This window comes from Polypterus senegalus, chromosome 9 (assembly GCF_016835505.1).
Source record: "Polypterus senegalus isolate Bchr_013 chromosome 9, ASM1683550v1, whole genome shotgun sequence".
Taxonomy (NCBI): Eukaryota; Metazoa; Chordata; class Cladistia; order Polypteriformes; family Polypteridae; genus Polypterus; species Polypterus senegalus.
In genome coordinates, this window is record NC_053162.1 from 85,137,671 (window position 1) to 85,165,472 (window position 27,802).

At 38.2% G+C, this 27,802-nt stretch overlaps 1 protein-coding gene across 1 annotated transcript in view; it reads left to right on the forward strand.

Annotated features, from left to right (window-relative positions):
- The first annotated feature begins 315 nt into the window (after positions 1–315).
- The window catches only part of gse1 (Gse1 coiled-coil protein), a 709,767-nt gene continuing 682,280 nt past the window's right edge, over positions 316–27,802 (forward strand). The window contains exon 1 of the mRNA XM_039763382.1: positions 316–2,850. Coding sequence (XP_039619316.1) covers positions 442–2,850 — 2,409 coding nt within the window. The 5' untranslated portion in view covers positions 316–441. The remainder of the gene's footprint in view (positions 2,851–27,802) is intronic.

Consider the following 27,802-nt stretch of genomic DNA (forward strand, 5'->3'; position numbering starts at 1 on the left):
TGCATTGTGGGTTCCTGAAAGTGATCCAGTAAATTGGAGATGGCGCTGTGTACAGTATGAGCGAGTTAGCAGCCAAAGTTTGGGAGAGTGCAGAAAAGTTATCAGGAGAGACATACATAAGGGAACATTTCCAGCTTGAATAAAAATTGGAAACTACTCTTAAGAAGACAGCAATCCAAATAGGGCATTAACAGCAACCTGGGGGATTTGTCCAAATACATGGAGCAATCTTTTACTTACAGCTCTTAATCAGCGGAGCCATGCGCCGCGTTGCTACTAAATGCAGTGAAGTAGTGGACAGCAGGCAGCTCCAATAGATTTAGCGCAATGGAGCAACACGAGCATGTGTCCGCTTTGGCTTGTCGCTTCCAGGGAATGCTTTAACGCGGTTATCATGAAACGTCTCGCGGGAGAGCACAGCACTGGAATTTTTACGAGAGAATGAGCGAGTCTCGCGCAGTTAAAGATTTGGCAACGCCGATCTCCAGAAAGCACCGACTCATGGCCGCGGTCCTTCCCGGGGATGAGAGCGCGCTGACCGGCTGCGGTGCCCGATCGGAGCATAACGGTATCTGCCTAGTGTACTGTTTCATCTGCGGCGGAGGAGTCACTCCCGGAAAGGAACTGAAGCTGCAAGTGAAACAGCAGCGAGAGAACCTTCCTTTTTTCCCGTTTCTGCAGCACCAAGAGCCGGCCCCTGGGGCCGAAGAGGTGTCCCCCGATGGGTGCGTCTTAGTTTGCGCCGTTTGCCAGTGTTTTCTCGGGGAGCAGTGGAACTCATTTGAACGGAGCAGGACGCCTATTGAGAAGCGCATGTACTGGCTTAAGCGCCCCTACCAGTGCGACTCGAGGAGGGTCCCGCAGGAGTGGAACATTTCTTACGACCAGGAGAGGAGGATCAGCGTGAGTAGCCAGCACTTTGACGCGCCCGATTCGGACTTGTCATCCCTGTCGGAGAACGAAAACGTTTCAGATCAGGACATTGAATCCACAGAGGGGCCAGTTTCGGGCAGAGAGAAGAGCGCACGCCACTTCGGCAGGGTTTTAAAAGAGGGGCAGTTCCGGGGCGACGATGATAAGAGCCAGTCTGATGTCCACGTGCGCGGCCGCTACTTTATGGATGGGCGCCCGTCTGACATTGCAGCCTCGGCAAACCGCTCCTTGCAAGCACTGAATCGGGCCACTCCGTCATCTGGTTCGCTGGCCCAAGTCCACGACTTTATCCCCAGGCGCTCTTATGACAGTCCGCCTGCCCAAACACATGCGCAGGATAACGGGATTATTACGTGCAACAGGCAGTGGTTCCCCGAAGAGAATGCTAGGCATCCCGTTTGCCGGCAGCGCTTTGAGGACGCCAGCTGCACAGCAACGGACTCTTTGCCTTTACACAGCAGCACTTCCAAGCCCACGGCTGTTACTGATCCACTCCCTGCATTGTCACCTGTCGACTCCTCGGGTTCGGGCGAACGTCTCAACAAGGGGGAGCCGAGTACGTCTGACAGTAATCACTTAGGCTATAGTGATTCAGACGATAACGAAATAAACATTACCAGTGATGACGACCAAGAAGTGTTTGAAGCAGTTAAGGGCAGAGGGCACGTGTTAGCGCTCAACAAGCAGATACGCGAGTCAGGCAGCGTCATCTCAGCCCCGCGGGGCAGCTCAGCAGTCCCGGAGCGGGTGTGCTTTATATGCGGAAGTGTGCTGACGCAGAATAACCAGCATAAGGTGTTTGTGCAGAAGCAAGAGAGGACCTCAAGTGAGCCTTTTTTTCCTTTTCTGTGGCTCCACACTGCACCCCAGGGTGCCCTTCCCCTCAGCCCTGGTGGGTTCACCCTGGTATGCTCATGTTGCCACTCCTCACTCATGCAGCAGTGGCAGAGCTTCGAGCTTGCCAGTGTGCCAATTCTGCAACGCCTTTATGTGGTGCCGCTGAACACAAGTACCTCAGGAGTTGCCCTCAGTCAAAGTCCGAACCACAAGTTGGACAAAACTGTGCTCCTTGAAGCCTGCTATCTCTGTGGAGAAGACTGCTCCAAAGGTGTTAAAGTGGTCTACTCCAAGTGTTTCTCTGATAACTCCAACAGTGTCATGCACTTTCCCTTTATTAACATGCTCCCCTGCCCGCCTAATGCCAGGGATGATAAGAATGGCAAGGTTCACAGCTGTCTAACATGTTTTAATGTCTTGGAGGAGATATGGGGCGAGTACAAGGCAAGTGCAAATGAGGCTCTGATCACATCTGTGAATGCATTTCTTAGTAGATACCATCAGAGTGTCACTAGAACAGCTGGTCAGGTCAGTTGCCTGAGTTACCAGCCATCAAGGATGGGGCACACCTCCATTTGTTACCTGTGTGGGGCAGATCTCTCAGCAGGCACAGAGTTCCAGCTGAATGTCAATCCACCGGGCCGCTGTGGAGAGAGGGAGCCTTTCTTTCCCTTTTTGACTGTCCACCCCCCTGCTCCCCGTGCAAAGCCTGCTGACTCCACCGGCTTGGTGTCCACATGTATTCTGTGCTACCATGACCTGTTGAGTCAGTGGATTCAGTATGAAGGAAAAGCTGGCCAGCCGGCAAGCAGTCCCTGGTCTCGGCAATATGGTGTGGAGACATTTGTGTGTTTCTTTTGCCGTCAGGAGAAGAGACGGTGCTTGGGCTTAAAATCTGTTCATGTTGCTCGGCTTCCTGTGTTTCTCTATGCCCCAAGAGTTAGCAACACTTTGGTGGTGGATGATGGGAAAAAACTGACTATTGGATCATGTGTGGAATGTAAAGCAGTGGTATTAGCTGGCCAGAATATGACACAGAATTGCCTATTGGATGGAGATTCCCCTCCTAGTAAGTACAAGGTAAGAAAAACATTTATTCACTTTGCTGTTAGAGATTCTGTGTGTTGAGGAAGGCAAGCAAAAGATATGTACCCTTAAATGAATTGAAATGTTGGCTGTTCTTCACTTATTTGGCTGTATTGTATTTGCTTATCTGTGCAGTTATTTATTTATTTTTTGAATGGTTCAGATATACGCTGACTGTGCGACTTAGGGAATGGTTATCATGCCAGCTACTGTATTTGGAACTGAAACACAAGTAGTAAATGCAAAATGTCTAGACTTGTTGTAGTTTTTGGCTTTTTTTATTGACCAACAGTGTGCTTGTCAAAATTTCCAAAATGACATCATTGTCTTATTTTATGTATATCATTTAAAATGAAGCAGGGAACCCCCTTGACTTTATCTAATTTAGGTGTCTTTAAAGATGTTACATAGAGGCAAGATGGCTGTAAGTAACTGGGTTCAGTTTATAGTTCAGTCATTTTTTGTGTGGAATTTACACATCCTCAAAGCATACAGGATGGATTAACTGGTGACTCAGATTTGCTTAGAAATACTTTATGTGCCTTGTGATGGACTGGCATCCTGTCCAAGGATCATTAATGCTGTTAAGATCAGCTCATGCTTTCTATTTGAAAAACAAAAACAGGTTCAGAAAATAAATGAACATGTGTTTTGATTTATCTAATATTATATATGTGTATATGTATACACTGATCAGCCACAACATTAAAACCACTGTCCGATGAAGTGAATAATATTGATTATTTCAATACAAAGACAGCTGTTACAGGGTGGGATTTGTTAGGCAGAAGGTGAACAGTCAGTTCTTGAAATTGATGTGTTCTTGGAAGCAGGAAAAATAGGCAAGCATAAGGATTTAAGTGACTTTGACAAGGGATACATTGTGAAGGCTATATGACTGGGCCAGAGCCTCTCTAGAATAGCAGGTCTTATGGGTTGTTCCCATTATGCAGGAGTTAGTGCCTACCTCCCAAAAGTGTCCACGGACAACCAGTGAACTGGCAAGAGGGTCATGGGTGCCTGCCTTGCGAGTGGGCAATGATGGCTACGCTGTCTGGTCCAATTCCACAGAAGAGCTACTGTTTTAGAAATTGCTGAAAGAGTTGATGCTGGCCAAAAGAGAAAGGTGTCAGAACACACAGTGCCTCGCAAGTTGCTGTGTATGGAGCTGCATAGCAACGGACCGGTCAGATTTCCAATGCTGACCTCTGTTCACAGCCGAAAGTGCCTATAATGGGCACGTGAGTGTAGAACTAGATCATGGAGCAGTGGAAGAAAGTGGCTTGGTCTGATGAATAAAATTCTCATATAGATCATATGGATGGCTGCATGTGTGTCATTTACCTGGGGTAGAGAGAGCAGCAGGATGCACTATGGAAAGGAGGCAGTGTGATTGATGATCTGGGCAATGTTCTGCTGTGAAACCTCAGGTCCTGGCCTTCATGTGGATGCTATGTTGAGATGTACCACCCACCTAAAGATTGTTGCAGATCATATACATTCCTTCATGGCAATGAGATTTCCTGATGGCAGTGGCCTGTTTCAGCAGTACAGTGCACCCTGCCACACTGCAAAAATTTTTCAGGAATGGTCTTAGAAACATGACTGTTCCGCCCCACATGCTGTTAACTGTTACTCTTATTTGTTGAACTGTGATTCCCCACCTTTGTCTTGTCATTTATGACATATCCGTCATGTCCCACACTCACCTTGTGTTAGAAATGTCTATAAAGCTTAATCATTTGCATAAAAAGTATAAATGTAACCATTCTTGATGTTAAAACAGTAATTTCCAGGATGAAAAGAATATTATCACATATTTATTTATGAGGTAAGCCTGTTGCATAACATTTATGAATGGGCACTAGATGTAATTTTTATGAATGGATATCTTGAACTAGCAGAATATGTGCAAAAATATATAGTCATAAGGGGTTTGAGAATTTTCTTGTCAGGCAGGTCTATGCTGCATCATGTGTTGTGTTTCTCTTGTGTTACTTTTTAAATGTACTGTATTTCAACACTCAGGGCACATTTCTAGGCTAAGCATTTTTTGCTTAAATATAAAGGAAGCAGTCAGGATATTGCAGAGAAAACCCTGGGGACACAGAATTTAGCTTTGTTTACATTATATGAGCATCTAAAAGGTAGAAGTTTTGCAGTTTGGGAGACTTTCACAACACTAAGTTTATATAATACTAGGCTGACCCGCCTTTTAAGGTGACCAACTTTTAAGTTGACCACTTCTTAAGGCAATTCAATATGTAGATCAATTTGATATTTTATACAAACTCATTAATTTGGTTATATTACATGTGAGCGGTATTACTTTAATACTCGTAGTTTCTGTTATTTTTGTGATGAAATTTAAACTTTTTTTCTATATTGAGGTCACCCTTTTGAACCCCCCTGATATTTACTACGCGGTGAGGCATTTGTACTCCATCAACATTAATTATTTCCAGAGACATAATTTTGTCTATTTTTCCAGCGCATTGCGCACAAAAGCAAGGGAACGATGGGAGCACTAGAACTCTGCTCACATCATGTCGCTTCGTACTGCAAGCTGCAAGTAGTAAGTCTGTGGTAAGTGGAATACCGCTTTCCACTCACGGGACGGAAGGACAATCCCGACCGCTTTTATATAGTAAGAAAGAAGAAGAAGATATCGCACAGTCTGGAGCAGAATCTTCTTTTACCTGGAAAAACGAAACTACAAATCCCATCGTGCATTGCAAAATGGATGGGGCGTGTGTGAAACTCCGCGCCTGCGTAGCACTCACGGGACGGAAGGACAATCCCGACTGCTTTTATATAGAAGGATTGCACTTTTCAGTAGTGCAAACTATATAATGGTGTTTCAAAAACAGAAAGTACTAATACAGATATTTAGATGGAAAAATAGATTAAAGGTTACTAACATGTTGAAAAGGAAAGAAGGTTAAAGACACAATGTTTAGGCTGTATAGCCTTCACCAGGTGTGCATCTGAAAAGTAAAAGGCAGGTAACATATTCTTTATAGGAGGGAACAAAGCCAAGACAGATGAAACAAGATAAGGTTACAGTAGGTGAGAAAAAGCTGCCATTAGATATTTTTTTATATGAGGAGGACAGAGAGGTGAAGTGATTCACTCAGGGTGACACATTAAGTCAGCAGGGATTGAACCAGTAATCTGAACGTTAAAATCAATTGTCTAGCCGCTCTGCGTAGTATGCCCATTTTATATGGACCTGACCACAGCTTTACACTTCTTCTGCAGTGGGTTGTCTCCATCTGAAGCTTGAACTCTGGACTGTGCATTCTTCTTGTTTATTCTAAAGTGGAAATATGAGCAAATTAGTTTACTAAGTTAAGGAACACTTGCTCTTTGGTACAGGGAATCAGTTGTGAGTTGAACACTTTTAACATGCTACCATTTTAACTCCATTAGAGTATCTCCAGCCAATAGCATCCCAATTTTAATTCCAATCTATTTTAAACATGTTTTCTATGGTTTGTTCCCCGTCTCATGTTAAGGTCAATAACCATGAGCTCTTTAGTGTACCTGCAAAGCACAGAAACAAATAACTTTACTTACTGAGGTAAGTGAAGGTTTCATTAGCTCAGATGGGTCTTTAAGGATCTTAGTGATGTCATTGCACCTTTTGTCATGGATTCTTCTTAATTGCAATCTTTACAAATAGTAGAATCATGTAGATTAGAATGACTTTCTTAATATGTAAAAAGATAACTTTGTTATTGATGCTGTCATATATTTTTAAACTTGTATGTCCTAGCTGGGGTCACAAGAAGTGTAATAAGCATATACATAGTGCACATACACACACGTTAAATTAAATCTTTATGCTTCCTTTTCATTCTGAGGACTAGCATATTTAAGCATAAGCCAGTCAAAAAGAAAGTCTTAGATTAAGTCATGTTGGCCAGTCTGCAATGTTAATGACCTAACTCACTTGGAAATATTTCTGGGCCCGGGAAACAGGTGTTCTTTTTTTGAATAACACGTGATCACTTCCAGAGCTTGCTTGTCATCGCTTTCATGTCAATACAAGGCACACATCTGCTTCCTGTGTTTCCTGGAACATTTGTTATCTGTGGAAAAAGAAATTAAGCTTGTAGATTTTTTTTATTTCAATTTTAAATAAATGTGGGAATTTTAAACGCTGGAAGTATGTTTAGTTTCATTATTTTAAATAAATTGTGTTTTTAAAAGTAAATCATTAAGACACAAAAATGGGATAGCCTACTATCTACCTATCTCGAACAAGTTGAAAATTGTTGTATTGCATGTACTCATTTTATTGATTGATTTTTTTTTTGCGTTGGATATCGTGGTGGTTCATCTTACAACTTCAGAAGTCTGGGTTCAAATTCTGTTCTGACCATTGTCTAAATTTAAGGAGATTCTTAGCCATGCTTGTCTTTGCAGTTAAATTGGTAATTCTAATGTGGTCCAGTAAGTGAAGGTCTCGTAGTGGAGTACAGTTCAGGGATCATTTCTGCCTTACACCCAGAGCTCCCTGTAAAGGATGACACTGTTATAGTGGTAAATGTAAACCTGGAGAATAAATACCGGTAGCAATTTTTCTTTATGTAAAGTGTATGTCTGGATTGCTTGTGCAGAAAGCTCCCAAATATCCATTTGGACAAGTTACTAAAGATTGTCTTAAAGCTTTTCATGCACTCTCCATATCTCTACCATTATATATTAGACCAGCTTTTGCCTTGAGGGGATTAGACTGCTGATATGGAATCCACTGAGTGTGGGAGCATCAAGATTAGATATGCGGCAGAGGAAAGTGATTTGTGAAAACATAAAGGACTTACAAATTCTTATGTATTTTGTAATAGCACAAAAACCTGTTTGCTGTTCTAGGTTGAGAGCTGTCTGTAAATTGGCTCGTTGTGCATGAGTACACCTTATGATAGAGAGGTGATTGTTATGCATCACATAGTATAGCATCCTACAGTCTTTTGAGGTTTTACTGCAGCTCTTGATTGGTATTTAACCTGTTTGATATCTAACTTGCTCATCTTATGATACATTCATTATAAAATGTCCAGTTTGTATTGATACAACAGTGAAAGTAGACATAGACCATTACTTGTAGTACAGAGCTAGCCTTTAGCACAGGGGCATGTTGGATGCTTTTCTTTTTTATATTCCCCTTTAAATGTTGGAGATTGGAGCCTTAGACTGAAATCAGATCTGAGAAGTGACGACTACTGCTCAGATGTTGACTTACTAAGCATGTCATGTGCTTCCTTATAAAGAAAGAAAGCAAACACAGAGTACTTAATATGTTGGAATGCAACATGACTCTCCTCATGCTGATATTTACTCTGTAATGATGCTTTTACTTCACAGATACTTATATTTTAAAATATTATTCAATATTTATTTACATTATGTAGCATTTTTGTGGATTTTCTATGAATATTAGACCAGCATCTCATTGGATCATTTTGTACTGTTGCCACCCAGGTGCTTATCCATACTACATATCCATCTACTCCAGTTCTCATTTGTCGTGAAAAAATAATTGTTTGTACAAGTATATTAACCTGTCTTTGAAAAAGCTTAGAAACAATATGAACTTTATTTGATTTATTGCTTTCTTAGAAGTAGCTTTATTACATAACTACATGTGATCTAATAACACTTGTATGAAAGCTGCATTCAAGGCAGTAGTGCTCTGACTTCAGGTACATTTCTTAACACCTAAAATGGTCTTCTCAAAGTATGGATGGGTCCAAGTCTGATGGCATATTTTGATCTGATGACTTAATTTTCTTGGCACTCAATTCAGCTGAACTTTGGAATGGAAACATGCACTAAGGGTGACCTTGTATAAATTTAGTAAACTGTTTATCATTTAATAATAATTGAGTAAGAATTTCACAGCTGAGTAATTTGAGTGTCCCTTGTAGTAAAGAGTTTGGAGATTTAACCTGTGTGGTTAAGCGGGTTAGGACATGGATGGGTAATGTAGTATACAGAGAACAAAAATAAGGATAAAAAAGAGAATTGCTTCAATACACATTCAAGAGATACAGCGGGGAAGGACTGACGGCCTTAGCTTTTCTCATGTATTTAGTTTTTAAATTAGCATTTGGCAGCTTACAGTGACTTGCTGTACATGCACACAGGGTGGAATATGATAGACTTGTTATGCCTGACCTTTATAGACACGTTCATTGGTTCATTTGTTCCATTATATTTTTCTCTGGCTAAAGCTTACTTCTGTTGTATATTGTAGTCATAGGCTAATAATATGAGACAATATCCAAGAACAAAAGAGAAATTCAGAGCCAGGAAAAACAAAGTAAAGTACTACTCAAAAAATCTCCAACTAACTCAATGAACCATATCACTATCACCTGACTATAAAGGCTGTGAATGATCCCATTAGTAGTAATGTCAGAGTGGACATGCCTCTTGAAGTTCCAATCACAAAATACAAGAAATGGAGGAGCATTTAAAGTTACAATACATAACTAATAATAAACCGTAAATCAGAGCAACAATATAAAAAGAAAATACATAAAACATAAAGAATACTTCAAAAAGTATAACCATGAAAGAATAGAAAATGCAAGCCAGGGAATAAAACCTGGCAGTAACACAACAACTTGGATTTGCATGGCACATGGTCTTGTGCACATACATGTATCACCTGTGCTTATTTCAAGTTGTAATTTTACTTACTCATTAGCAGTGGGCATGACAACCAGTGAAAATGAGCAACCATTTATAAAATGCTCAAGTTAAAAACTGTGCAGGGCACTGCAAAAATGAAATCTAAGGAAATCTAAGAAAGTGAAAAGTTTTGTTTTCCTTATTGTGAGATGTTTTGACTTATCAAAAATATTTAAGATCATTTAGCTTATTCTAAGGTGGCGGTTCTCAAACTTTCATATTTCGTGCCCCCCCCTTTTCTACCTGGAATAATTGTGAGCCCCCTGCATAATATAAGATAAAGGAGAATAACCCACGATACAACTAACAAAGGTATGATACTCGTGTGGTGTCGCGGTATCCTATCATTTTTACTTCCATAAGATTTGTATGTGTTAGGCTAACTTTGATGAAATATTTGCAATATTGCTTTAATAACTTAAAATACCTTGTGTGGTTTTTGGTAGTAATTCTAATCCAAAAAACAAAGAATATATTATTTATCCTTATTTATTTTTTTAATTAAAGAAACAATTAAATATGTTTTAATTTTTAAAAATCTCGTAAATGAGGACACCGATGAAGTGAATCCGCATGAGACGAACATATTTTCGTCCGACAGATATTATACCGCTGTTAGTTGTATCATGAAAATAACCCAATACGCAGTAAAGTATTTAACTCAATTTGGCAATATTGGCTACGCTACCAATGTGGTGCATTATCACCTGATCTACTGTTACCCGAATGTTCACGACAGATACTGATATGTCTCGAACTTTCTGAATTGAAAATACGTGACTATAAAAGCAGCAGCAGTGGCGCCGGTCGTCAGTTAGTCATTAGATCTATGCCTTAGAAATTTTTTATTTTAAATTTAGTTATAATGCATTCATTGTGATTATATGCTTGCAAATTTAAATTTGAAATAAAAATGTAAAAAATTGTTCATTTTTTCGACGCCTCCCATGTACAGCTTCAGCGCCAGGGGGGGCGCACCCTACAGTTTGAAAACCGCTGTTCTAAGGTATCTTTGTCAAGTAAAAATTTGCTTTTCCGATTGCTAGATTTTTTGCCAAGTAAAATACTTTTTTTTTGCTTTTATTTAGCAAACAATCTGCCAATACAGTGAGCAAAATTTACTTGACAAGATTTGTTAAAATGAGTTAAATAATTTTAAATACACATTTCTTGATAAGTGAATTAATCAAAATAAAGGAAACTAGATTTAATGGTGTGATTTATAAACTTTTCACTTGCTTAAATTTGTTTATTTTTCATTGCTTCCATTACGTTCAATACTTTCAAATAACATATTGTGAATTTGTAAACGCTGTAATTAATCCATGTTCACTGAACGGATCTGATTTTTTTTTTTTAATGTGGCCTGCAGACATTTTAACAGCAACCATTATTTTTATAAAGTCCAAAGACATCCCCAGTCTTGGAATTCGGCTCATAATTGCAGCTGTTCTGTTTGGTGGCACTCCATAGGTGTTTCTTCTAGTATGCTGTGAAAGTGAATTTAATCCATTATTAATTGCATCTCTTCCTATTAACACTGTGCTAAGACGATTATGTGAGAATTATTTTAAAAGTCCAATTTATTCACTATTGTGAATATTTTTTAATTTCTTTATATTTACTTACAAATTACATCAACCAGTTTTGGTTTTCACCGGAGCTTTAAGCGTGGTGATTTCCTATTTTGCACCCGTTACTGCTAGGATAGACATTGACTTGGAAACCCTGAACAGGATTAAGCACATTTGATGATGAATAGATAAATTGATGAATATGCTGGTGCTGTCTAATAGCACCTGACAATCAACTTGCACTTGCACTTGACTCTAATGTTTTCATGCAGTGCTGTTGAGCACTCTTGGCCATGAATGAAAACAAGAAAAACATCCAGATCGAACGTCTAAATCCTGATATGACAAAAATATTTTTTATCACAGTTGCTTGACATCAGAATAGAGAATTCTCATTAATTTTCATTGGTAAGCTGGCAGCCATGATTCCCATCTAAAATAAATGAGTGAAGGAAGCACCCTTGCTCCCTTGTTTTTCAAACAAGCATCACATCCTGTAGTATACAGCTGAGGGGATATCCCATATTTTTTCTCGAACAGGCCATGGAACTTAATATCCTGTAAAGTCATTCCTTCACAGTTCTACTGCATGTTGGCAAACAATCTTATTAGGGTCAGTGTTTGCTTTCTTGTAAACATAGAAAAATAAATGCTTGAGATAATTTTAAGCAAGTACATATGATTGGCAAAAGTTAGTCAAGTTTTCACTGAACCATCATTTAGCCAATTTTTCTGGCAGTATTTCTTTTGAAATGGCATATTATTCTCAAAAGTTGAAAAAATAGACTTGGGAAAACAATGGATTTTGTTTTCAACAAAGCTTAGCAAAACAATCCTTTGCCTTCCTATAGTGTTACTGACAAATATTTCATAGCAGAACATTCTTTTCTCAAACTTGCTCTATACAATTCAGGGTCACAGAGCCTGGACCCTTTCTGGGTAACCCTGAGCACAAGGCTGGAACAGCTGCGGACAAGGCGCCTGTCTCTTGCAGAGCCAAATTCACACATACAGCGGCGATCTGAAATCAGAAATTAACCTCACACCACAGCTAATAAAAATGCGAAGTTCTTCTGTTTTCATCCTCTGCATTTGTGAATTATTCGGATTAAAGTCTGTACTGCATTTGGGGATGCCAGGTTAGTGGGTGACTAAATTAAAATGGAATGCTGTCATGATATTTTATTTATTTGCATGGCTTAAGGTAGGGAGAACTAGGGCAAAAATAAATAGTTTTTGCGACTTGTTTAGAAGATTGGCATGTCACAGCTGAATGTGTTAGCTGTAAGCTACTTTGTTCCTGATTAACATGAAGATGGTTGCATTCATGACAGGCTACTTTTAGATATATCATGGATTGTGTTTTGCAATGAAGAAAATGCAGTAGGTTAACAATTTTTAATAGCAGGGAGTCAGGAAGCAGCAGCATAGACGGAACATCCGGCCTTTATGTAATCTTATGTCATCAGTAGCTTTTTAGGCTGCCTGATGACTTAAGCATAAGTAAGCAGCATGGCAATGTTGGCTGGCTGAGAATCACAGTTACTGACATATCTGCAACACCCTCATATCCTTTCATTGCGAGCGTGTAAAAATACAGAGGTGTTGAGAAGGGAGTTCACCAAACATTTTGCAAGCAGATTTTTTTTTTTTTTATGAAATTTTCGAGGGTCATTGTGAAATTAATGAACAGCCATTTTTGGTTGAAAAACCAAGTACATCATCTTAAGTCGCATAAAGAAAATTTTTTTCAAAAATAAATCAAGTTTTTTTTTTTTGAGTCATTTTTCCCAGCCATCTGGTGGTTTGAAGATACCCTTACGGAAGAACTCCATTCCAGCTGCACAAAGACACTGATATACTGTTAGCAGGGTTGGCTCTGTTCTCTTGTAGTGTCTCATCTATTCCTTTATGGTTCAAAAAGATGGTAATCAGACGGTGTCAGATTGGGCCTTAAAGAGGGTAGGGGAGAATTTTCTCTCCCATTCTCTCAATTTCTTCCAGGATATGAGGAGATGTTTCTGTGCTGACATTTGTGGTCTTCAATTGGAAAATATGGGATTCAGTGGGCAGAAATTCCCTGATATCCCAGCCTTTCAGTCATCTCCTGAACTGCCTGAATTCCTAGCTGTGACACTGTTTCCCTCATCATGACATGTCTGTCATCTCTAATAAGAACATTAACCCTTTCCTTGTTGTGTTCTATAGAGGCTGTTCAATGGTGTCCGCTATGAGACTGATCTTGAATGACAGTGTAACCATTTTTAAAATGCTTCTTCTACCTTCTCACAGTTCTGGCAGTCAGGCATGCATATCTGTGTAAAAATCAGATGCACGAATTTCCTCTTCAACAAGAAATCCAGTCACGGCACACTGACAGAATGATTCATCACTGTCAACCATTTTGTTTAATGTTTGCGTGGTGATATGATTTAAGCTTATGACATCATTAGTAACTTGTGGGTGCAACAAGTGATTGCACTACCTGTCAAAAGTATTCTTCTATTGGTTAATTTTTTCAGTATGTGTAATGTGGCTTTTCTGTTTAATTTCAGTACGACACTTGTATAATGAGACCTTCAAGCTCAGAGGTAATTTAAAGTCACAGGAAAGTGAAGGGGCCTGCAATTGGGCTGTGGGACAAGTATAACATAATTGCAATACTACAAATAAAAAAATTGAGAGTGACAGTATGTGATATGATGTGGTTGTTGATGTTGCCTGAAGGCTAAAGAATTCTGGATTTGTGTCCTGACCAGGTCACTGACTATGTGGACTTGTGCACATTTTTCTCCTATATTTCAAAGTCATGCAGATTAAATTATTTGGCCTGCTATGAATGGGTGTGTGTGTGTGTTGCCCTGTTCAGGCTTGGTTCACATCTGCACCTGAGGCTGCCATGATAGACTCTAGCTTCCTAGAACCCTGACCAGAATTAAGCAAGTTTGGTAATGGACAGATCTATTGTTTTAAACATCTTGATATCTAAAAGGCTGTATTTGCACATTGCCAGCCAGAATGTTTGGCACAAAGAGTAGTTTTTTTTTTTACTCCTATCAATGTGACTTCTCTTAAAATTAAACAAAATGCAGTCAACCTTCTTTCAGTAGTCTTTTACCCTTCAAAACTATTGTGCTGATGTGCAAATATTTTCATGATATCGTACTAATTAGTTTTTTCTTTTGTAAGTACTCTTTTTCCATGCATTGTTTTATATGATGGTGCCTTTTTCTACACAATAATTATGGAGTTAGCTAGTTTAGTTATAATAATAATAATAAGAATAATATGAATAGTTAGTAGTTTTGTTGTTTTACTGTGTCATTTTATTTGTGCCTTGGTTATGTCTGAATTCTTTAAATCACTCCGAATACTTCTGCTAGTCCATTTTAGTCAGACCTTTTTTTTTGTAGTGGTTTCCCACTGATGTTCAGCTCAAGTTCATAACGCTTGTCCTGACTTACAAGCACCTTGTGACTCTTCTCCTTTTGCATATCTGTTTTCTCCTCCATAAAACCTCAGTTAGTAGAATGAAATGAGGAAAAATGTAATCTCTCCAAAGATAATAACAGTAAAAAAAGGAAATAAAAAAATTTAAAAGTCTGCTTTTTAACAGATTTGTGTTTTCCAGGATTATAAGGTAGTACTCTGAGTGAGTGGCAGTTTCCTTACTTTTTGTTTAAATGCTAAGGCTAGCCGCACCAGGAGTTGGTGTTTTGTTGCTTTAACCAATAAAATGTTCCCTAGGGTGACATAAGTTTCTAAGAGTGTTAGGAATTTGTAGTACATCTAGTGGTTAACCTCTTAGATCTTTTGCTTTGCCTTTAGGGTACTCAGTAGCACGTTTTTCATTGCTTTGATTTTAGTTACTTAGAGTTGTAGTATATCTCCTCTTTGGCTATTTCGGAAGACTTTCTAGTAAATGACTGGTTTTAACCATTTACAGTGTTTGCCTTCTTTGCCAAGTGGCTGGTTTACTATGCGGATTCTGTTGGTTTGTAGTAACTATTTAAGTTGTGTCTGGTCAATTCTGAGCTTTCTTTTTTTCTTTAAAAGATGAAAGCCTTTTGAAAAGCCAGCAGGCCTAAGTCAGGTACTAACACTGGATGGAGCACCGTTCCATCAAAGGTACACTTATGCCTATGTCCACTTTAAGAAAAATCAGTTAATGTAGTAAGCTTTAGGAAGCACAAGTAAATCAGAAAACTCTGAGAAATTAGCAGCAGACATGGCGTGAATGTGCAAATTTCATATAGACAGTGTAATAAGTGAAAAATGATGGAGATGGTAAAGGGTTGGGGACCAGCAGGTGCCCTTTTAATGTGGGCAAACTATATGAAAATAAAAAGTCCAAGCAACAGAATAATTGTTGTCTTTCATCTCAGCCTTGCTAATTTGGTTCTTTTAAGCTTTGTGCTCTTTAGAATCTGGCTCCTAAACAAACGCCGACTTCTGGCAATCAGGTCCTTTAAATTGCCTGCAGGGCAGAAGAAGTAGGAGCTCTGGAGCCAAACCAGAATTTACATCACCAAACCTCTGTCTTTTAGGCTGCAGGTGAAAGAGAAGTGCATTTTAGCAGGCATGCTTCCCTAGATACCAGTTTGTGAATCCTTACCTTGGAACTGTCACCTGGATGCTCCTGCTTCACATGCATGTGACAGCAGTGATGTGCTTAGGTATCAGACTTAGTTTCCTGCACTGCATTGTTTTGCACTCCAACATTTGGTAGCACCCTTGCTCTTTTCATATAGTACAAATGAGTAGATGAAGAGAGTATCTTTTTGCATTACTTCATGTTGTGAATTACTGGATGCAGCTATGATTTTTTTAATGATACATTACAAGAAATACATTTTCATTTTTTTTAATATAAATTCATAGAGATGATCATTAACAATTCTTGCTTATCTTGCAATATCATACAGTCAGTGTCTACTAGACTTCTGTCTCTGATAAAGGATTAAGAAATGCAGTGAATAACTTTTATATACTTTTTGCTGGACAGGATTTTAAAAGTTTGATTAATAGTATAGTTTAAACCAAAGATTCTCAAAACTGTTCAGGCCGACCACATCTCTACACATAATATACTGGAGTTGCAATTAAAAAAAAAAAACACTTACTTGATATTATTTTTTAAATAATTTATCCTCAAGTATAATCACACTACCATTCTGCATCTTATTCTCTCTCTTGGCCTTCTTGCTTTTTGTTGCATCTTTTTGCTAACTCCAGATTCTAATCTGCCAGTGCCATCCAGTAAACTGTCCCATATTGATAAAGATGGACTTAAAATGTATGCTGTGTTTCTAAGATCTTAATTGCAAGCTGTGGAGCCAGCCTCTGATCATCTGAATTCCGCTTAGTCTATTGACTTTCATGGGTGTCTTGTGATGGACGGCTGGCATTTCAGTCTGGCCGGGACGTCCCACAACAGAAAGAAGGAGGAAGAGCAGTCTTTTCAGGGCACTACATCCCCCGGGACACTAGATGGCAGCTCCGCGGGATGGAAATGTTTCCCCGGATTCCCTCAGGGCATCATGGGACATGGAGTCCGGTTCTTCAGCTCTGTTAGGTGCCGTGGGTGCCGCCAGGAGAAGCTCACAAGGAACCTGGGGACTCCTACTGTCATTATGACCCGGAAGTACTTCTGAGGCACGAGGACGGAAGCCCGCAGTACTTCCGTGCTACTTGAGGAAGGAAGAGGTGACGTTTGACCTGGAGAAGGAACATTTCCGGGTCAAGGACTATTTATAGGACTGGTTGAGACCCAGCAAACTGAGCTAGAGTTGGGAGGATGTGTAACGGAGCTGCTAGTAGTGGAGAATTGTGTTTATTGTATTATTGATTATTGATTGGAGGATTGTGGAATGTGTGGTGCTTTGTGCACTTTATTTAAGAAAATTATTAAAGAAATTATTCTTGGTGCTTTTAAAATGTGTGTCCAGGACGTCTGTCTGGTGGGTTTAATGGGACAACAGCACCTTCTAGCCTCCACAGTCTTGAAGTCTTGCATTTTCATAGAGTATCTCAGAGTTGCTTATGCTTTCCAACTTCTATCTAATCCACTTTATATTTACTATTGGTATTTGGTTATTATGCCTACAGACTGCAGTAGAAAATATCTTATACTGTGCTGTGTATCATTCTTATATAAATTCCACACTTTTGTTGAACCTCTGATTGTCTAATTTCTTATTCTATCCTTTTTGTAACTCCACACACCCATCTTAACAATCTTATTTCTGCCACATCTAACTTATTCTCCTGTGTTCTATTTACTAGCCTTTTCTCAGCTCCAAACATTCTTTCTGGTCTTACCACTGTGTTAAAAACCTTACCTTTTAACCTTTGCCTTAATTCTTCAATCACACAATACTCCTGATACCTTCTTTCAGTTCATCCATCCACACCACACTCTATGGGTTATCTCTGCATGTAGTTCTCCATCTTTGGCTACCACTGATCCTAGATATTTAAATTTAGCCACCCTTTTAAATAGATCACCCTGCAGGCTAACATCTGAATCCTAAACATTGTTAAACCTCATATATACTTGTCATCTGTAAATTTATCTTCAAGTCTATATCTTCCAAAGCCCTTTTCTATTCTTCCAACTTCCTTTCAACTTTCTCTTTTCTGGTGGTACACAACACAATGTCATCAGCAAAAAGTATGCAACGGGAGGTTGGTCTTTTATTCCATGACTCAACACAACCATAACCAGATCAAAGAGCTAAGGACTTAAAGAAGATCCTGTGTTGCACACCTAATAAAACAAGAATCTTGTTTGTTACCCCAGCACTGCTAATAACCTGAGTCCAAACTTCTTCATACATATCCTGGACAATCCATACTTACTTCTCTGGTACTCATTTCCCTCTCATGCACCTCCAGAGCACTCTGTCATAAGGCTTCTCCAAACCAATAAATGCCATGTGCAAACCTATCTCTATGTTTATAAACGGCCATAGTAGAAGCAGTAGTACAGGTAGTACCTTTTGAAAATTAAACAAAGTGTTAAAAAAAATAAAGAAACTCTCACTTGCATGTCCAACCAACAGCAAGGAGGCCTGCACAGTAAACAGTTGCAACAATAAACCAGATTTTCATGTTTTACAAGCAATATAGTACATGCTTTGTTTTAAAGTCACAATTTTCTACATCGTCATGTTCTGGAATATAACCATTTTTCTAATTGTCTCTCAATTAGGCATGTGCAGCAGAAACATCTGATTATTTTGAGTTGAGGCTAGAATAGCACAACCATATGTACTTCCCTAAACTTGTAATAATAGGGCATTAGACAAATGAAGTATACTCTATAAAAAAAAAAATCCTAAATGTAGAAAATTGTAGGTAGGAGACTACAAGCACATTATCAGGACTACATACTGCAACTAACTTTATAACAAATGCAGCTTTAATATTATTTTGGCAGCTGATACTTTTATTTTGGTTAACAGCAATTTGAAGATGTATGGAACTAGCAAAAATAAAAGAGAGGCTGTTGGATTGTTCAGCTATTGAAAATAAAACGCTAATTTTGGTTTTAATTTCACACAGGGAACATATGTAAATGTGGGTGAATGCTTAAGAATTCTAGTTTCACAAGTAAAATCGTCATAGGCAAGCAAAGTAGAACTGCCACACTATTTGATATAAACATAAAACATCTCAATCATTCTGAAACAGCATCGAGAAGCAATGCATTTAATTAAAATACTTGGCTGATTAAAGTCGGTGTTTAAATTTAGATTAATTGACTGTTGGGGGGGAAAATCAGGCTCGGTATGTGATACCCCAGGGCTGAATTTGGAAGCATCTAAGTGAGGAGAGCAAGAAAATGGCAAGATTTCTTTTTAAAATATCTTATAGGCTCATGTGGGGTGTGAGGTCATGCACACTGGGAGACAACCTTGATTTCAGCACGTGTTAATATTAGCCACTTTGCAGCCAAATCTTTCTCTATTCTCATTGCTGTAGCTGTTGACAGCCCTTGCTAAATTGCTTAAGATTCTCAATGGAATACTTTAAGCTGTAAGTGGGAGTTAAATAGTAACACTATTATTTAGGTTGTTTCAGATAGCCAAGATTTAAAAAGTCCAGGGGCAGATGTAAAAAATAATGTACTGTTATAATACTGTGGTTTTTCTTAGTATGTGATGTATTATGTAGGTAATAAACTCTCTGTAAAGACAATATGTTTTTAACCTATTGTTATTATTCATGGGTTCCTTTTTTGAAAGTACTGATGAAGTAATTTTTTTGGCTTTTCTCAACCCTGAATTGGTATAAATGTCTTTTAAAGGATGAACAAATGACTAATTTCACCCACCTATCCTCCATTGCTTTAACCTGTTTATCAGGTTCAGTGTTGAAAGAAACAAGTTTCTATTTTAATAGCCTCTTTGGCAAAGCAAGAACAAACACTGTGAGATGCCACCACAGGACCTACTCGGCCATCCTGGGACAGTTTGGGTTCCCAGTTAGCCTAACATATACTACTTCACATTGTAGGGGCCAGAAATGGTGCACCAGAATTACAGTAAGATCTGTGTAGACATGGGATATAGAACATGCAAACTATACCTAAAGCGCAAAGGATTCAGAGTCGGGACCACTCCACCATCATGCTGCACTTGAAGGAGGATGATATTCTAATAGTAGTAGTATTGGAAACCTTTGACTTTTGAATTATTTGAGGTACCTTACAGGGATTAGTGACACAATGCATTTCTGATGTTTTGAAAACTGTCCTTCACAATCAAATACAACATGAAGTTTTATAATTATCTGTATTGCTAAGACCTCCTATAGATCTAGCATTATTTTTTAAAATCTACATTTTATTCTATTTCAAGGACCATCTTTTAAATGTGTATCATGCTTGTACATTGCTATCGCATAGTAGGGTGGCAGAGAGATTCATGTCGCTGTAGTATATTAAATCCCATGCAGATTATTGGTATGTGTAGAGTTTTCACATTCTAACTGTGTCTTTGTGAGGGTTTCTGTAAGTACTGTGTATTTCTTTTACTTCTCAAATACATGCATGTGAGAGTGACTGACTGGTAGCAATAAATGGCCTGTTATAAATGAGTTTGACGTGTGTGTGTGTGTCTAGGGTTATGCCCTGCATAGTGCCTGTCATTGCAAAATTAGGCTTTGGTCCCTTGTGACTCTGTACTTGGAAAAAGTGGGCTTAGACACTGGATGAATGAAAAATGAATGGATTAGTGAATGAACAGGGTATAGTATTCCTCATTAAAAATAAAGGTCTCGTATTGTTCAGAATCACTCTAGTTTGACTAGGAATTTCCATTGACTTTAATCATCCATCCATCATCCAACCCGCTATATCCTAACACAGGGTCACGGAGGTCTGCTGGAGCCAATCCCAGCCAACACAGGGCACAAGGCAGGAACAAATCTCAGGCAAGGCGCCAGCCCACTGCAGGACACACACACACACACACACACAACCACACACTAGGGACAATGTAGGATTGCCAATGCATCTAACCTGCATGTCTTTGGACTGTGGGAGGAAACTGGAGCACCCGGAGGAAACCCACACAGACACGGTGAGAACATGCAAACTCCACGCAGGGAGGACCCAGGAAGCGAACCCATGTCTCCTTGCTGCAAGGCAGCAGTGCTGCGTGCCGCCCGTGACTTTAATTAGTTATTTTTTATTCTGAATAAAATATTTTATTAAACAGAAATACTTAAAGCAAAAGTTTTTAAATAAGATACAACATGTTCTCTCATTCCACTAATCTCCAGAAGGTTTTCAATTGATTTTTTTTTTATGTGTATAAAGTTTACATTTTTTTTTATTAGCACATATTGCAAATGTACTGGTGTTAATTTTATTTTGTATACTACATTTTATTATGATTGATTTTTTTTTTTACAAATAACCATGTTTTATTATAGATTTACTACTAGTTTTAACATTTAAAAAAACAAACTAATTTTATAAAATGTTGGTTTTCCTTATATTTCTACATTGTGCTTTAGGGATGTTGCAAGTAAAAATGATACACAATTTAAAAAAAAAAAAAAAATCCTTGATATAAATATGTATTTTGAAGTAGGCAGAAAACCAAACACAGATGAGAGTCCTAGCAGAAAGCATCAGAAAGTGTCAGTAGCTTGGGTGCATAAACGTTAAAAGAAAATGCAGTTACTGTATGTGCTGACCACATAACACTAAATTAGTATACCACCACAGCACAATGGCTGTTCAGTTACATCTAAAAAAGATTATTTGTAGGTTTTAGTCAATACTTGCCTGGCACCAAAAGATGAACTATGGCTAACTGTGGATTGTGTATGGTTGTAGTGTACCATTTGCTGGTTCTAGATACTTTCAGCAATCTGTGTGTCATTTTCCTAATTTAAATATGATGAATTCATAACTTTGTTTGCCTTTGAATTAATTCTACTGTAACATTAAGAACAAAAGTATAGCCTCTCAATGGTTTGCAGATGTTTCACTTTTCTTTAAAAAGAAATGCAACCATCTATTTGTTACTGCAAGTTGTGCAATGTCACAAACAAAGCTTAGGGATATTCCCAACCGAAGTACAAACTTTCCCAAAGCATGTGAATGCAGCTTAAATACTCCCTCAACTATTGTTTGAACTCTGTACCTTCATAAAGTGCTGGTGTGTTTTGTAAGTAGGAAATGGCACCTAGATGTGTGCTTAATTAACTAAAACATTTTAAAATATTTAACTGTATGTAAAACTGCAGCATATCTTCCAAATAATACTGTAATAAAAATATTTTGGGAGACCTGGGGAAATATGAAAAACATGCCCATTTATTGACAGCTCAGACTATCTCTTTCACAGAAAGCTACTTATTTGCATAGCACATTAATTTGGGCTGTTTTGAAAGCTTATAAGCTGAACACTTGACTGGAGAATAATACTTGTAATATTGATATAAAAACAATGGTTGAATTAGTTAAAAACCATAACATAACCTGCACCCAATCAGAATATGACAAGCAATTCATTTCCATGGGCCTGTTTTAAGAATGCCGTTAAAACAGCTTATTCAGAGAATATGAAATGTGTACTGTTTTTCCAAGCTATATAATAGCAAGAATATATAACAGATAAAATGAAGACAATGCACAGTGTTTAGCTTTGCTTCCTTGTAGTTCTAGAGTAGCACTAGAATCCAGACACTGTGTGAGGATTTCATGTTATCCCCATCCTCATACTGTACCTGTTCCCTACAGAACATTAGCACATGCATTTAATATTAGACAGCAGCTATAAACTGGTCACATAGAAAGAGTATTTTTTGTGCATGAGAGTTCCCTATTGTTGGCTAATGTTCCCTTTAAAACTGATTCCTGCCTTTCACCCAGTGCTGCTGAGGTTAATTCTGGCTGTCATTTTGAAGCTGAATGAGCCAAAAGCAGGATATAGATGGATGGCAAATATTTGCTAATAAGCTTCAGCCCTCCATGACTCTGAACTGGATTGAGGTGATTTAGTAGTTAATGGATGGGTCAATAGAAGGAAACTGAAATTTTACATAAAATTGCTATTAACTTGCTTGTGCATGCAAACAATGAACAATATGTTTACTATTTGCAGTGTTATTAATATAATCAGAATAGAAAATAGTTTTACTTTCCATATTAGTAAAACAATCCTAGATGTTGTTTTAATAGCTTAAAACTAATATCTATATTATTTGTTTAACAAATTGTTGATATTATTTCAGGTATTTTATAATATATGGAGAAAGTTCATTGACCTTGTGAGCCTGATTTTATTTGTATAGATCAAGGCATTCGACTTTTCATTAATTATATGTGCCATCCTTTACTGCTATCTCTGAGATGCTGTTTCACTCTTTGATAGTATGGCATATAGAATACTGATGGCACAATGTATTTTTATTTTCTGCCATACTTATGTTAACTGCAACTTTTATAACTGTAGAAAAGCCGTAGAGACCACACTACAGGTATATCTGTAATAAGATACCATTAGTCTATTGCTAGTAAAGGCTGTAGTCACTTAAATGAGTGATTGATAATAGTCTTGCACATGGCTACTGCTCAACTGGATTTGTGAAGGGATTTGCTGGAACACTCTGAGCGATAACTTTTTTTCTCGCTTGTCTAAATTAAAAAGAAAGTCTGTTATCCTAGTTTAATCATTGCTTTCTTGCATAATATTTAAGCTCAACTCTCATAAGTGATCGAAATGGTACAGAAAAAATCTTTCTAGGATTTGTTTCACCATTTTTCTATGACCATCTTCCCTAAAACAATTACATGTTTAATATTATTTAAGTACTATGATTTGTGACCAAGGGAAACAGATCAGGATATACCAGAGCCAGAGAAATGTTGGGGCATCAACTGGGTCGTCCCTTTTTAATTGACAAAAGAAAAATCAATAATATCTGCATGGTGCACAAAATAAAGGGCCTCTGTTAGCCTTAACAACAAAGCAAACAGGAGCTCAGTCCATGTTGGATGCCGGGTCAAAATGTGATGACTTCTGCTGGAAATGTCCTAATTTTATGGTGTCTGTGCCAGAAGGGGAAGAGTCTTCTCTGGGCACTGTGCACGGGTTTATGCATCCTCTTTGGTTTATTTCTTTGAGCTATAGGGAAAAGAGAAGGTACAGATAGCACATGCATCCCCTTTTGTCTTAGTGTGGTATAGCTTACCTCATTAGAACCTGGAAGGGGTTTCCTGGCACACTGTTTAACAGACCCCAAAATCTGTAATTGTAATCAAATTTTGTTTTGTGCACTTATTGTTCATTTAACATATTTGCAAGCCTTGTTTCTGTCTAGAACCAAAGATTGAAATAAGTGAATACTGAATGATTCCATGAAATAATTGTCCTTGTGACACCTGCAAGAATATTCTGAGAACTGCAGTAAAGCATTTCGTTTTGCACTTCCAGGGTTGACCAATAGATGGCTTAACTTGATTTTGTCCTAATAATATTAGTAAATAACATTCTGCTAGTATAATGGCCAACTCCACATCAAAGGACATATACACAGATATTTTAGATATTGTAGTGATTCCTCATTAACAAAGGGTTAGTGTTTCTCAGTTATTGAGAAAAAGGAAAAGCTTAGATGGGGGAAAGGAGACATATAGTTAGTTCAGACAGGAGTTGGCTGCTGTATGTTCAGCGAGTCCTTGGTAATTGTGCTATAAGTAAAGAAGGAAGAATTTACTCTAAAACATGTATCATGGTCAGTCACTGCAGAACCTGTCGGCATTACAATATTATTTAGTACAGTTTTGGCATGTAGGCCAAATTAAATTGTAAGCACTGGTTTGTGCCTCATTTTGCAGCTGCTAAAGATTTAGGGATGCTAATGCAGGTCAAGCAGTAACAGTTTTCATTATCACAGCCTGTGTTATTTAATGTGCTGTCTAAGTCATAAAGTTTTTCCCCAGCATTCATTGTCATGCTTCTTTAATGCTCTTACCTGCATAAGGAATACTGTAGTGACTGAGCAGACAGCCTTGTCCTGAGAACTGATGATCTTTTAAAGCATTCAAAGACCATAGACTCGTGCATACCCTTTGGGGAACCATGAATCACACATGGTATAATATATAAAGCATACAAAGTTTTGTTGTGTTGCTGTGAGATCAGAGTGCCCGTAGACTCTACAGCCCATGAAAGTGCAATATTATGAAAATGAAGAACCAGGTCTTATTTGCACATAAAAATGTAACATGACAGTCATGCCAAGCAGTATTTTCATTTTAGATCAGTTAATGACTGTTTTATTTTAGCAATTTAATGGACCATGTGTAACACACACATAAAACTAATTAAGAAACCCATTTGTACAGTACTTTTTAAGATTCTTTTCTAAGTAATACATTTATTATAAACAAGTTTATGCAACTTGGGCATATTTTTGAAAAAGATTAACCACTAGAACAAAAGGTAAAGAGCCAAATTGAGTGTGGAAAAATGTCTTTAGCGGGTCATTGCTCATTGTTCGTTTAGAGTGAAACTGGCTCTCTCAGTCAAGAATTTCACCTCCACCCTTGCCAGTAATCCCAAGTGGCTGCCTATTGCACAGGAACAGTACTTCCATCTCAGGTTGATGTTGGCTGGGATTCAGTCACTGCTTCCATTAATTAAAGTTTCACACTGGAGTCAAGGGTTTGGTGTTAATTCCACACTTCTCCATCAAAGAAAAGTGTCAGGGTTTTAGGTGAGAAGTTTAGTGTACTATGTGAAAAGTGATGCTCTTGGTAATTATTTTGCAGATCATACCAGACATGCTTTTTTGTTATTATACACAGGAAAGTACAACTTATTTCATATGACTTACTATAAGTATGCTGAAACTAATTGATGCACACTTGTAAATGAAATGACTATATAAATGATATTGAACTGACCCAGGCAGAAAGACTAATACCTTGGAAATATGGCTCTTGCTGTAAACTGTTGTGAAAGACCATCCCAAGCACAGACCGGCAGACATCAACAGTTCCAAACACACACGTTTATTTACAACTAACAAAGTCCCGCACACAACCCAGTGTCCTTCAAACAATCACTCCAAGTCTGGGCCTGTCAACACTACAGCCTTTCTTCACCTCCTCCACTCCTCTCCTCTCCTCCGAGCTTTGTCCTCTTCCTCCTGACACCGGCTGATGACTGGAGGGAGGTGGCCCCTTTTATTTCCACCCGGATGTGCTCCAGGTGCCCCCTGATGAGCTTCCTGCTGCACTTCCTGGTGTGTCGGAAGTGCTGCAAGAGGACCCGGAAGCACTCCGAATGTCCCTGGTATTTCTTCTGCCAGCACCCCTGGGTGTGGTGGAAGTGTTGACATCCAGGGCTCCTCACTTGTCCAGGTGCCCCCTGGCGGTGGCCACAGGCCCTTATAGAGTTGAGCTTCCATTCTCCATTTCCATGACCTCAATACCAACCAGGGCGGCTGCCCTCCCATGGTCCGGGGAAAGCACAGTCCCTCTCCTGGTCTGTCCAGGCATCTCGGCTGGGCACAGCCCCCAGCCGACCACCACACTATAAAAGGAAGTCTCTCATCTGTCTCTTGCTATATCTGATATGATTAATCCATTTGCAAGCAATAAGAGAATTTCACATCTGTTCATGTATGCAAGACATTTAAGTTTTTTTGCATGTAGATAATTCAAATCAGCAGTTTTTTCATCCTTAAGTGGCACATAAACAGAAAACAAGCAGCATTACTTTAAAGGTCCCAATACACAGCAGTATTTTTCAGTACAGTAAGTGTGCATTGTCTGACAGTTGACACAAACATCAATAAATCAAAGTCAGTGAAATTTATCAGTTTTTTAGATGTAATCAACAGAATGCTTGGCATCTTTAGGACTGAATGGAGTAAGAATGTAAACAAACACTCTAATGTTACAATAGAAATGTATACATGTTTGTGTTGTATATGTAAATAATAATACATTTGAATTAATGCTGTGATTACTATATTACATAAAATACATACAAACATTAAATCCCTTTTTTAAAAGCAATGGTCAAAGTTCCAAAAATGCTTTACCTGCTACTGGCTGTAGCTCAAAATTAAAAACCAATGACACACAGAATTAAAAAAAAAACCATTCAAATATAGTCTGATGTTTTAAAATTAATTTGAAACAGAAAAGAGTTGCATTTGGTAACAGTTTTACCTTAAGAATCCTGTTAGAAGAACACTTTAAAAATGCCCAGCAGGTAGATTTTATTGCAGATACACAAGGTATGGTTAGCACCATTTTCTTTGTTATAAGCCAGGTGCAAGTTACTTTTTTTGGTATTTACGATGTAGATTCCCTGGTGATATTGTATTGGAATAAAGGGGCTTGGAAAAGTGAATAGTGAACACACAGCATAGCTTTTATTTGTTTGTTACAAAACAGCTTACATTTTAGGAAAGAGCAGCAGTGTATTTTTATGAGCATGTTTGTACTTCAGAGTGCTAACTTCTTCTGGAAAAATGTTTAGCATTTGAAATAGCATCTTTGCTTCTTCAAGCTACCTAATGCAGGTTTGATCAGTATGTGAAAACATCAAACAGGATGCAACTACAATTACATAATAAAAGTTAGGGATGCTCCAATCAGGTTTTTTTAAGGTTGATACTGATCACCGATTTCATGTTATTTGATTGGCCAATTCTGATACCGTTTCAGATTTATTTTTTTCTTTATCCCTTTAAAAACATTTTACACTAAGCTGCTGCATTACTAGACGCAGCAGAGAAGCCTTTTGTTCTATATTAAAGTATTAACTTTAGTACAGTGATACCTTGAGATACGAGTTTAATTCGTTCCGTGTCCCAGCTCGTAAGTCAAAATGCTCGTATCTCAAATCAGTTTTCCCCATTGAAATTAATTGAAATGAGATAAATTTGTGCTAGCCCCCAAAAAACCACCCCAATTTTTTGTTAAATGTTCAACTTAAGAAAAATGTATTTATAATGAACAAATATTGTATACAAACAAAATAAAACCTAATGCATAAAAGAGAATCTAAAGAAATAAACAAATGTTGGCGAAGCAGATTAGCGTATTGTAATATTTTTTCTTTCACTTCACTTTTGCTTAACTTAATTTTCTTCTTCACTAATTTTTTTTCTTTTTTGCCACACTTTCG